Source organism: Lissotriton helveticus, chromosome 12 (assembly GCF_964261635.1).
Source record: "Lissotriton helveticus chromosome 12, aLisHel1.1, whole genome shotgun sequence".
NCBI lineage: Eukaryota > Metazoa > Chordata > Amphibia > Caudata > Salamandridae > Lissotriton > Lissotriton helveticus.
Genome location: NC_136073.1, coordinates 916639687 through 916652441, shown reverse-complemented (window position 1 = coordinate 916652441; position 12755 = coordinate 916639687). Strand labels below are relative to the sequence as shown.

General features: G+C 46.8%; 1 protein-coding gene across 2 annotated transcripts in view; it reads right to left on the bottom strand.

Annotated features, from left to right (window-relative positions):
* LOC144799440 (uncharacterized) overlaps positions 1 to 12755 on the bottom strand; it is a 121707-nt gene that overhangs the window by 92618 nt on the left and 16334 nt on the right. For both annotated transcript variants that reach the window (XM_078670743.1, XM_078670742.1), the window contains exon 4: positions 6909 to 7022. In XM_078670743.1, the coding sequence (XP_078526869.1) occupies positions 6909 to 7022 (114 nt within the window). The remainder of the gene's footprint in view (positions 1 to 6908; positions 7023 to 12755) is intronic.

Genomic DNA, 12755 nt, shown 5'->3' with positions numbered 1-12755 from the left:
CTTACGAAGAGTAAGCGAACTTCAGGCGCTAACGCTACAAGAACCCTACATACAAATACACAATGATAGGGTTGTGATGAGGACTGACCCACACTTCATGCCGAAGGTGGTATCCAAATTCCACATGAACCAGTCTATACAGATACCGAGTTTTTTCCAAAAAACAACAACTAGCGCAGAGCGGGCTCTGCACACCCTGGACGCCACAAGGGCAGTCATGCACTACATTGAGAGGACGAAGGGACACAGGAAATCAAAACAGTTCTTCGTGTCATTCGCCAACAGTTTCATGGGAAAGGCAGTAACCAAAAAGACTATTGCACGGTGGATCGCACAGACAATTCAACTCTGCCACAAACGTGCAGGACAAGAGCTAGCAGAGGGGACACGTGCCCACTCCACTAGGAAAAAGGGTGCTACAATAGCCTTCCTGGCTAACACACCCATAGAGGACATATGCCTGGTGGCAACATGGGCTTCGGTGCACACGTTCACGAAGCACTACTGTGTGGACATACAGATGAACAAGGAAGCACAAGTCGGACAAAAGGTGCTCCAGCACATATTCAATAACCAACGCTCATCTTCCACCCAGCCGCCACAGAGATGAGAAACCGCTACAAAATCTATGCACAGCATAGTGAATCCAGAAAGAGTCACGCTGCAAAACGAATAGTTTTCTTACCTGTCGGTGTAGTTTTGCAGCTTGAAGATGTTCCTGGATTCACTAGCGAACCCACCCACCTCCTCCAGAAAGATGAGGCTGGAGAGAGAAGAGGTGGTTAAAAAAGAAAGGACTTAAGAGTACAAAGCGGTAAAATATCACCTAAATAGAACATTGCCATTACTTCGGAAACGAAAGAAACAGGGAAAAAAAGAACCCGAAGATGGCGCCCAAGAGTGCCGACGTCACCGGAAATGCACCCAAGGAGGTGTGACGCCGGCGCCCACCTGGGCTACGAAAAAAAAAAAAAAAAAAAGAAAGAAAAGACTACGAATCCGGACCCAACCACAAGACCGCATAATAATGCACAGCATAGTGAATCCAGAAAGATCTTCAAGCTGCAAAACTACACCGACAGGTAAGAAAACTATTCGTTATGCGGACCAAGGAATATCAGCGTGCATTCGGTGGGGTACTACACAGGACTTGAGCCCCTCAACTCGGCTCCCCGCTCAGCACATTCGGACCCAGACTCATCAGGGGTGAATAATTCAGCGCTGGTGGCATCAGACTCATCATCCGTCAACCCCTCTATGCACAACATCCTCCAAGCAAGCAGATCATCCTGTAATTTCTCATCTCGGCGAGTGCGCTGCATATGTGTCTCTTCAGCCAGGGCCCATTCTCTGGCATCTCTCAGCCAGAGGGAGAGCTCGGGAGCCCTTTGACCCATCCAGGTTTTAGCTACGCGCCTCCTAGCCTAGACTAGCAGCAAGTGTAAGAATTTATAAGACAGCTTCTTCTTCCTGGGCTTGGGGACTAAAGCCAGGAGACAGTGCAGTGGGTCCAGCGCAATTCTACGTTTCGTGGCGCGACCGATATGGTCCACCACCTCTCTCCAGAAAGCATTGACCAGAGGACATTCCCACGCTAGGTGGAAAAATCCCGCTCTCTGCGCACCACACCTAGGACAGTTGTGTCGTCTATCTGCAGATATGCGGTTCAGGGAGACCGGGGTCATATAGGTACAGTGGACAAAATTGAAGTGTATAAGTTTGAAACTAGCATTACAGAAGACCCTACAAGTCATGAGCCCGATCCGTTTACGCTGGTCCGGTTCCAACTCCATCCCCAAGTCCGCCTCCCAGGCCGCCCAAGACGGCGCGGTCGGGGGGTCGAGTCCCGGCGCATGGCCGAGTAGAGCAGGGAAATCAGTCTTTTACCTCTACCGCAGGATAAGATGATGTCAAGAGTATAGGTCAGCGGAGGCGCCTCCGGGAACTGGGGCCACGTTGTCCTGGCTATGTCCTGGAGGCCTCTGTAGTGGAGGTACTGCCCCCTAATTAACCCAAAAAGCTCCGTAGCCCGTTCAAAGGACACAAAAGAGTCATTCGGTTAGAGGTCCGCCAGGGTCTCACAACCACCACAGCGCCACTCTCTGCAGGACATGTTCTCCTCCATCTGGAGCACCGGGGCCAAAATCCACACTGGGAACTCCCTATGAAACGGGGCCCTAAGAACAGAGAAAATCAGCAGTACTATTACGAATGACACTGTATATGAAAGGAGAAAAAATAAGGAAATAAGCCAATATTCTTGCCTTTGACTGTTCTGTCCCGAATACTTCTTACACATGTACATGCAAAGCATGTAAAAAGTCACCATCTCAGGGGAGAGGAGTTGGCCTAACGGCTAGGGCGCTCGACCTCGGACCTGGGGATCTGGGTTCGAGTCTCGGTAACGACGCCAAAACCTCCTGTGATTCTGGGCAAATCACTTAATCTCCCCGTGCCTAAAATGAAAGTGTGTCCTCCTGTAACGTAACTGGAAAAATATGTAAAGCGCTCTGATACCTGATTCGGTTCGGGTCTAGTTCGCGCTATATAAAACTGCAAAAAAAAAAAAAAAAGAGGTCAAGTTTAAATGTGTAGTTCAAAATGAATGCTTTAGGCCTCTCGGGTGGCGCTACGTACCTGCTTTCTCTCTACATACAGTGGCGGCTTGGCGTCCACGGACCTCCTGTCTTATTACCAAGCCTCCCACCTCCTCGTGCTCAATGAGTGGTGGTATGGGGACCGTAGTGATCCGGCTTATGCTCTAGAGCACTCGTTGATGGGCGGTGCCACGCTCCACACATTGCTGTACTCGGCCAGGCGGAGGAGGATATTGCCGAGGGTCACTCAGGTGGTCTTCGCGGTCTGGCGGCAAGCTTTGCATCGTATGGGGTGGTGGGGCAAACTGACGGCCGAGACGCCGTTGTGGCATAATGGCCTGCTCCCGGCACTGGCTTCCCTTTCCGGGTTTGGCGGCTGGGACGCGATCGGGATTTCGTCCCTTGGTCACGTTCTCTCCGGTACTACGCTTAAGTCCTTTCAGGACCTTAGCTCTGAATTCAATATGCCTAAGTCCCAATTCTTCCGGTACCTCCAGTTCCGTCATGCCCTTGGCCCGAGTCTGGTGGGCTTGGAGCAACTCCCTGATTTCAGTCCCATCGAGGCTAAACTATTTATGGGTGACCTAGGCGACAAAAAGGTTTCTCAGATATATCGCTCCTTGGTTACACACTGTTCCCCTTCCCTCTCGTCGTTGAAGGCCTCCTGGGAGATTGATATTGGCCCCTTGGATGATGATGACTGGCGTGAGGCGCTTGAATCCCCCCGGGGAGCTGCTATAGCTGTCCGTCTCAGATTTATTCAGTTTAAGTACCTTCACAGGGCCTACTATACTAGAGAACGGCTGTGGCGGGCGGGCCTTATAGCCGCCCCGGAGTGTCTGAGGTGTGGTGCTGAGAGAGGGACGCTTCTCCATACTGTGTGGTCCTGCGGGAGGCTGACCAGATTCTGGGCGGGAGTTTGGGACTGTCTTTCGGAGGTGCTGGGGTGGGACCTGCCCCGTACCCCTAGGCTGGGTCTCCTTCATATCCTGGAAAATGTTGGGGGCAATGCTTACAAACGTCACCTGCTGCTTTTGGGACTAGTGGTGGCCAAGCGAGATCTGGCCCAGGCCTGGAAAAGCGTTCGTGCCCCCCCGCTTGGTGCATGGAAAGCGGGACTGGACTTCCTTATGGGCCTGGAATTACCTGTTTTTGAGGCCAGAGGGTGTCCCCGGAAGCACTACAAAATTTGGAAAAGATGGGCGGACTACAGGGGTCTGCACCTCGACCCCCCCGCTGATCTTGATGATGTGTTGGCTCTGAATGTGGACCCCATACCTTAGACTGTTGGCTGACTCCACCTTTGTTTTGCATCTTATGTTGCTACGCTGTGAACACGTGCACTGGGTTAGGGAGGGTTAAGGGGTGGGTAGTAGGGGGGGGTGTGGTAGGGCGGTTGGGTTTGGGTGGTCTGGGAGGGGACTGGGGTATGTTTTTATAACACTGGGTTCACTGCTATGCCTTTTTCAATGTCTGTCGTTGACAGTCTCCTCCTGACTGTGGAGGGCTGTATCGATTTATGCATGAACTCTTAATAAATACGGTTTTGAAAAAAATGAATGCTTTAGTGCACAGGCCGCGTTGAAGCCCACAACAACATTCACAACCAGAAGAGTTTTTCCAAATTTCTAATGGTTTAAGAATAAGTAGCAGAAACCGTAGCCAAATAAACTTCGTTCGAATGACCTGTTTCATGTCTTGCAAAAGATACAATGTGGGAGACGTAGAATTATATGAAGATAGTAATAACTTGACTCTGAACAGATTTTTAAATGACATCAGATTTTTTTCTGTATCAATACAGCTATGCCGCTATTGTACCTTGAGCTTTGAAAAGGCTGCGATCCATCCCTAACTCCCAGTATTTCATTAACTCGAGAGCTTTCAGGATCTTGTTAGATTTCGAGTTCCATTGCTAATGTAAATCTTTGGATGTTTTTGCTGCTCCTTCCAACAAATTTTTCAATGATTTTTGAGGTGCACTTCTCAGTTAGACCAGTATTTGACGAAATAAGTATCAGCTTTAGTAGATATATTTACCATATCAAATTCCAATCTGAGTTTCAGACCAGGGAGCGAGCTTTTAGGTAGCTCAAATACTACCCTAATAACACTGGACTAAATGGACTCCATTTCGCCATGCAATCTAGACCCCCACCAGTGGGACCCATGTAATAATGCTGGGGCCTATTTGGATTGATTATTCCTAGCAGTCTCGTCCAAGGAATGCTCATTAAGCTGCTGTTCATTTTTTCGAGTTGATTTTGGAGGGAACAGGTATTGATTTTAACTGACTTTTGTATGAGTTGAGAATCTAACCATACTGCAATATATAGATAATGGAAATATTTTGATCATTTAACTTCCATGTATATTTATACAATCCAAACTACATGATTTTAGTTTTTTGCCAAATTTAATTTCAATTCATTCAGATCATTAGTTTGTTGGAGACCATTTAGGGACGTCTGAAGGCCAACTGCAGTCTGATCGAATAAGGCACTATCGTCTGCATACTGCAAAAGTGGCAACGATTGCGGCCCCAATATTGGGGAATAAGTTTTTAGACTGGCCAGTGCAGAAACATATCTGCAATATACAAGATAAAAAGGACTGGTGCCACCAGGCACCCATTTTAGTCCCCAGTTCTTTGGAATCTTTTTAGAAATTGTCGAACCATTGCCCAATTTAACCCTGACCCAGGAATCGATATGCAGCAGTCTAATGATGGTAAAGAATGTGTTCAGAATATTCTATGCCTTTTGCCACAGTGTGCCCTGATTGACTTTATCGAAGACAACACTGTAATCTAAAAAGCATATACAGGGAGGATTTCTGTTCGAATGCTTTTTTGCTAGATTAATCACTGGGATGTTATCCAATGTTTCGCAACCTTTCATGAAGCCTGTCTGGATCAACAGGATTAATATCCTACCTACGCTTCAGTCTTTCAGGTTAACCAGTAATAACATGGCAAAGACCTTTGCTCCTGTGTCAAGAAGAGCAACGGTTCTACATGTTTGAGGATTGTTGCCACCTTCCTCCTTATCGGTGGGACGCAATTAGAACCTTTCCAACTGTTGGGTATAGTTTCAGAACCCAGGATACCTTTGTACAGTGTTAATGAACGGCACACTCCGGGTATCCATACTGCCAGTGGGGCTCCATCTGGACTTGGCACCACTCCGCTTTTCATTAGAGATATTGTTTTTAATGTCTCTGATTTATTAGGCACCAAACAGACGTCACTGATAGAAAGCTGGTCCTCTCTCAAATGCGCTGGACTCAAAGGAGCAAGAGCTTCTTCATTGGGTCACTTGTTGATGTTCCTGGGATCAGAAGCACGCTGCTATTGATCAACCCGCGTGGGTTTTGTACTTGTGGCTTCTACATATTATTTGATTGGTGAAGAACTGCGGTCAGCATCTCAGTCTGGCTCATTCCCACGTGAGTTGTCCTAATGAAGTTGTCACCGATGCTTCTCGCAGCATTGCAACTCAATGCTCTATTTTGGATTCTGGCTCCTCTAGCTTACTTGTGAGTTTTCAAAAGGACTTGGTATGCTTTGTCTGAGCCCATTCACTGAGCTCACACCACCTCTTGGATTCAAATGTAGACTTTGCTCCCAACATTTAATTCAATACTTTTGTCTTAGACGTTTCATAGTTAATCTATCCTCTTCATGACCAATTCGGAGTCTGTCATTTTCAAAGTTTGGTGACTGGATTTCAGTTGTAAAACACAGATACACAACACATTAATTTAATATTGGAAAGATCTCTCAAAACACTCTCCTTCCAAATACCAAACCGCTATCCATTTGCAATCTTAGGAGTCATTAAATGTTTACCAACTCCTAAAAAGAGATTAGTACATATAAAAAAAGCATTTTGGTGGTTGCAAACACCGAATCGGAGTGTCTCCGACTGTAAACATGCTTCATGCATCAGGCCCATCGTGAAGGACGGTGGTTAAACCGTTCAACTCCTTTAGACAGATTTTCTATCTCTGCGTAAGATGAGTTAAAAAAAATATAATTTCAGTATTAACTACCATATTTATAGTTTCCAACCACCAGTAACTAGTATTATGAAATGCAACTGTAATCCTTTAATTAAAGCTCACACTGATGAGATGTTACGAGAGATACTAACTAGCGACTGTTAGGTTAGACACAGATCTTTGTTGAAGCTGCATTAAGATGCTGAGCCTAATAACTCAAGTTTAGCCATACTGGTGGTGGACAAAACATTTGCATTTCAAATATTGTAGTGAGTCACTATCATGTAATGCAGTGCAGTTCTTCCTCACCTGTGCTGACGCGATCATTTGTTTTCCTTCTTTCTGGGCGCAGAGGACTTCTCAGATGTGGAGGGTTGCTGCCCTTCATCTTGAAAGCAACACCAGGGTCGGCTGCAGTGTCAGCTGGGATGAGAAGACAGATGTCTCGGTTACACTCTCCAGAGGAGGGATTAACATTCTGCTCTTTAGTCCAATACTATATTAGTACTCTGGAGATTATATAGAACTTACTCTTTGATCACTGTTCTGCCCACGTATAAAAGGATCACACAATAAGGAAAAACATCATGACTTTTAGACATGCTACACATGTCCAAAAACAACACACATTACAGCTTTGTCTCGCTTCGTCATCACAACCCTGCCACTCTCCTTCAGATAGCATCTGGAGTTTAAATGTGTATTCTTTCATTAAGCCCCTCTCTTTCTTTCACCAGAATGACTCCTCTGTGGACAGATCACAGCAGGGTCTAGATACACTGGGTGATTTCAAGTGCATTTTTAAAACTAATTCAAGCACATACTGTACAGCGGTAGATGGACATGGATCAGATGCAGTTTTGTCACCCAGAATGATGGAGTCGGCTCAGCTTAGAGATTGCGCCAGCATGCCTGAACCACAAACGTTTCTTTCTAGTACTCTTCTGGTGCCTGTATCTGTGCAGTGAACAAGAGGCTACAAGATGTGGGGAGAGGAGTTGGCCTAACAGCTAGGGCGCTCGACCTCGGAGCTGGGGATCTGGGTTCGAGTCTTGGTAACGATGCCAAAACCTCGTGTGATTCTGGGCAAATCACTTAATCTCCCCGTGCCTGAAAATAAATGTGTGTCTGTCCTCATGTATCGTAAGGGTAGCGGTCACGCTGAGGGGCTCTACACAGACCTGCCTTTGATACAATTTCACTTTGCGCATTTGCACATCAGAATTTTAGCTATTGGCACTATTTGCTTCGTGGGTTTTAAAAATTTGTATCTGGATGTTTTAACCCCTTTTTGTTATGCAGGTGTAGTCGTACTGTGCTATTTACTTGATTAGCGCTCTTAGCGCTTACCTTGGGCACTGCTATCGCCGTCTTCGCTCGCCAGCCGATCTAGGTGCTGGGGCGATTGACGGCCGCCATCTTGAGGTAGGCAGGTCAGCGCTCTAGTCGCTAGCTGCCTCCTGCCCTCCCGGAAGCTATTCAAACACCGGGCAGTCGACCTCACCGGTCTAAGGGTAGCGGTCACGCTGAGGGGCTCTACACAGACCTGCCTTTGATACAATTTCACTTTGCGCATTTGCACATCAGAATTTTTGCTATTGGCACTATTTGCTTCGTGGGTTTTAAAAATTTGTATCTGGATGTTTTAACCCCTTTTTGTTATGCAGGTGTAGTCGTACTGTGCTATTTACTTGATTAGCGCTCTTAGCGCTTACCTTGGGCACTGCTATCGCCGTCTTCGCTCGCCAGCCGATCTAGGTACTGGGGCGATTGACGGCCGCCATCTTGAGGTAGGCAGGTCAGCGCTCTAGTCGCTGGCTGCCTCCTACCCTCCTCACTACCTATAAATGTGTATCCCCTACAGACGGCGCAGCGGGCGCGCCGGAAGCGCGCCGAAGTCAAGCCAAAGTCCAGCCCGTCTGCGCCCGTCCGCGCCGGGCCCGTGCTGAGTGCCAAAACCCCTGGTACTGCGACCAGACTGGTCTACTCATCCTCATCTCTTTCTGCACTTCGGTCACCAGGCAATGATTGCTGTGTTACTTATGACCCACTTTCAATCACCGATGTACCCTACCAATTATCTTGTTCACACTGCTCATTTCAGACACACATTGTCAACTACAAAATTAAGGCCCTGACTACTCCGCCTCCTCCTATCACCACTTTTCACTTAGCACTTATTAATGCCCGTTCCATGTGCAAACACAGGCAAGAAATTGCAGACCTAATAACAGATGCCCACTTGGACGTCCTGTTTATTACGGAAACATGGACGGATGGTGCCTCGGACCCTGACTTGGTCATAGCAGTCCCTAGTGGTTTCACCATTCATAGACAGGACAGAGTAGGCCAGCGGGGAGGTGGGGTAGCAATTATAGTCAGAGACCATCTCCCAATCAGGACCACACCGATACCATCTACATGTTGCGAAGCCCTACTATTCAGTATTAAGCTCACACCCCTTTTCAATTTTAAAGGCGTATTGGTATATCGCCCACTTGGAGCACGTACCCCCTTTTTACTCAGCCTTGGGTCTATATTGGAATCCATAGCTCTTGAAGACCACTTTGCAGTGTTAGGCGATTTCAATTTCCATCTTGAATCAAGTAGTGACACAGACACTGCATGTCTCTTAGCGGACATGGAAATACTAGGTCTTTATCAACGCATCTCTGCCCCTACCCATGACGCTGGTCACACTCTTGACGGCATTTTCACTAATATTGAGACGCTACATATCGCAGATGTCCTCCCCCTGGCATGGACCGATCATCATGCCATTGTAAGTCATTTAGCTATTCCCGACGCCTCTAAGAGGAAGGCTGCTAACAATAGCCCCAAACAGGTGAGAGCATGGAAGGACATAAAGGTGGGGACGCTGAACACATTCCTGGCTTGAACATCGCCACTGTTGTCAGATGACCCTACTGTCGCCATAAACCAGTTCAATAACTGGCTTAATCAGGCCACACTTGAGCTAGCGCCCGTAAAATCTATCTCCCAGAATCGAGCCTCCCCTAGTGCTCCTTGGTTCTCGGATGAACTAAAAAAACAGAAACAATTAAATAAACAAAGAGAAAGATTCTGGCGGAAGCGCTACGACCCAGAAAGCAAATCATTATACAAAGATTCACTTGCCCGGTACAAACAGATGATCGCAGAGGCGAAAAAAGCCTACTATGCAGCACAAATTGAGACTGCCAAAAACTCATGCAAAGAGTTATTCGACATTACTAAACGCTTGTCGGGTGGCACACACGACCTCACACCACCTCCCTCACAACATCTTTGCGACGCTTTATCTGATTTTTTCTTTAAGAAAGTTAACGACATCTATCAGGCTTTTTCTTCAAACACGGACACTACTCCGCTATCCTTGTCCTCCACCTCACGGGATAACACACTGACCTGCTTTGTCGATCTTACTATGGATCAGACAAGGAGCATTATCTTAAGGATTAAATCAGGTTCAGCACTGGACCCGTGTCCGCTTAAAGTTCTTATGCCAGTTATGGACACGCTGATACCGGTTATAACCCATGTTTGCAATACTATGTTTAGCTCCGGAATTTTCCCGGCCTCTCTGAAACATACGTTGGTCAAACCCCTTCTAAAGAAAGTCAACTTGAATAAAGATGACCTGAAAAACTATCGTCCGATAGCCAGTCTTCCTTTTCTGGCTAAGGTAATAGAAAAAGCCATGAATCAGCAACTGTCGGAATTTGTGGAGCAGCACCAGTTGCTCGACAACACCCAGTTCGGATTCCGCAAATGTCATGGCACGGAAACTGCCCTCCTAAAGGCTGCGGATGACATCAGAGCCATACGAGACCAGGGGGGGACAGCAGTCCTGGTACTGCTGGATCTTTCGGCGGCCTTCGACACGGTCGACCACAAGATCTTAGTCGACCGTGTCGAACGACTGGGGGTCCAGAAAATTGCTCTGGACCTGCTCGTATCGTTCCTGGCCAACAGATCACAGGCAGTATCTCTAGGACCCTACCAATCATCTAAGGTGTCTCTGCCGTGTGGGGTCCCTCAAGGCTCATCCCTGAGTCCGACACTATTCAATATCTACGTGTCGGACCTTGCTAGTGTCATCAAAGCATTTGGGATGAGCCTGACCTCCTATGCTGATGACACCCAACTGGTACTGGCTATCAAAGGGGACGGTGAGGAAGTGGCCAATCGATTCACGAGAGGAATGATGGCAATAGGTGACTGGATGGCCACGAACTGTCTGAAACTCAACTCAGAAAAGACTGAAGTGGTCATCTTCGGTCACCTCTCCCCGGGCTGGTCACCTGTCTGGTGGCCACCATCTTTCGGTCCTCCGCCTAGTCCAGCCAGCAAAGTGAGAAATCTAGGCGTCACTTTTGATGTTGGCCTCAACTTCATGGCACATGCTAACAAAACTGCGGCCATAGCTCATATGAAATTGAGAATGATTAGGAAAATACTACCTTTCCTACCGAACACTGCCGGGAAAACACTGGTCAGCTCACTAGTCCTGTCCTCCATGGACTATTGCAACGCTCTATTCTTAAAGGCTCAAGTCCGAGTGATAAATAGGATGCAGTCAATCCAAAATGCCGCCGCACGAATGCTGGCTGGGATCCCCAAGTTTGCACCAGTCACAAATATCATTAGGGATCTCCAATGGCTCCCGATACGCAGTCGTATTAAATTTAAATCGCTGTGTATTGCTTATAAGTCACTCAATAATCAAGGTCCCCATTTTCTCAAACAGAATCTTCTTCATCATGTTCCAACCCGATCCCTTCGTTCCTCTTATCAGAACTTTTTGGCTGTGCCTCGCACTAGAACAGTCAAATGGGGCGACAGACATTTCCTGGTTGCCGCCCCGAAACTCTGGAACACCCTTCCTGCACATATCCGGGCAAGTCCCTCCCTGTTCATATTTCGCAAACAGTTAAAGACGTGGTTATTTGACCAATAGCCTTGTATATCTTCATTACCCCAGTTTGCTGATCTATGCCCTTAATTAGCGCCGAGACGCCCACGGGTATTCGCCGCGCTTTATAAATGTCAATAAATAAATAACGTAACTGGTGCTATGTAAAGCGCTCTGATACCTGATTCGGTTCGGGTCTAGTTCGTGCTATATAAAACTGCAAAAAAAAAAAAAAAAAAAAAAAAGATGTGCCACTGCCAGGGATTGCTAACCCGCCAGAGGCCGCCTCTCTTTTCATTTCTCGGTCGTTCTCCAGCAGATTGGATGTTTCCAGCCTCATTCAATGGTACGAACAGGGGCAGGAGAAGTAGGAAAATCTGCTTGACTACGTGGGAAGAAGCATGTCTTTAAAAGGCTAGTGCGGCCTGGATGCATGTTATGCCTTTCTAGCCCTAGGAGGCATTTAGAAGAAGGGCTATGCTACTCTTGTTCAGAGAGGCAAAGTGTTCAGGTGCGAGCACTCCGGAGCTCACAAAGTCTTTCTAAGTGGTACATGAAGTGAAGCACTTGTAGCGAGCAAGGGAAAAAGTGGAGAGGAGTCCATTCATTGACGTTCTGATGCCTAATGAAGCGCAACAACATAGGAATTCCCTAAACGCTCATGAAATCGATCGATCAATCAATCAATCAATCAAGCGGTACTTATAAAGCGTGGCTGATCACCCAAGACGGTGCCGCTGAAAAGGAGACTTACTTGCCTTAACATCGACTTAACTTAGTCTGAGCTAAATAGAACCACACAAATAAATGAATAAAATATTTTAAACCTCATAAGGCTGCTCACTTATGAATAGGTGAGACACAGTTCTAACCCTATTTGGATTAAAAAAACATAGAAAGCAACAGAGTTCTTCTTAAAATTAACCTGAGAAAGAGTACTACACGACGAGGAAAGTTGAATATGGTTGTAAGTCTTTTGATTAATGGAGAGAAAATCTCACAGAAACTGTACAAATAGTCTACAATTTAAACAGTTTTCCAAGGTTTTTCATCCCATAAAACACAAACATATTACATATATAATGTTTTCCTGTTGTTTGTTACACGGTCTGCGTTTCACATCAGGCGGTCGGGTTGCCACTTTAATAGTGTTGGCAGAACTCCACACCGATAGGCCATAAAACTGCTTTTTTGTGTCTTGGGTAATTCGCTTTGTGTGTGTCCTGGGTAATTCGCCCTCA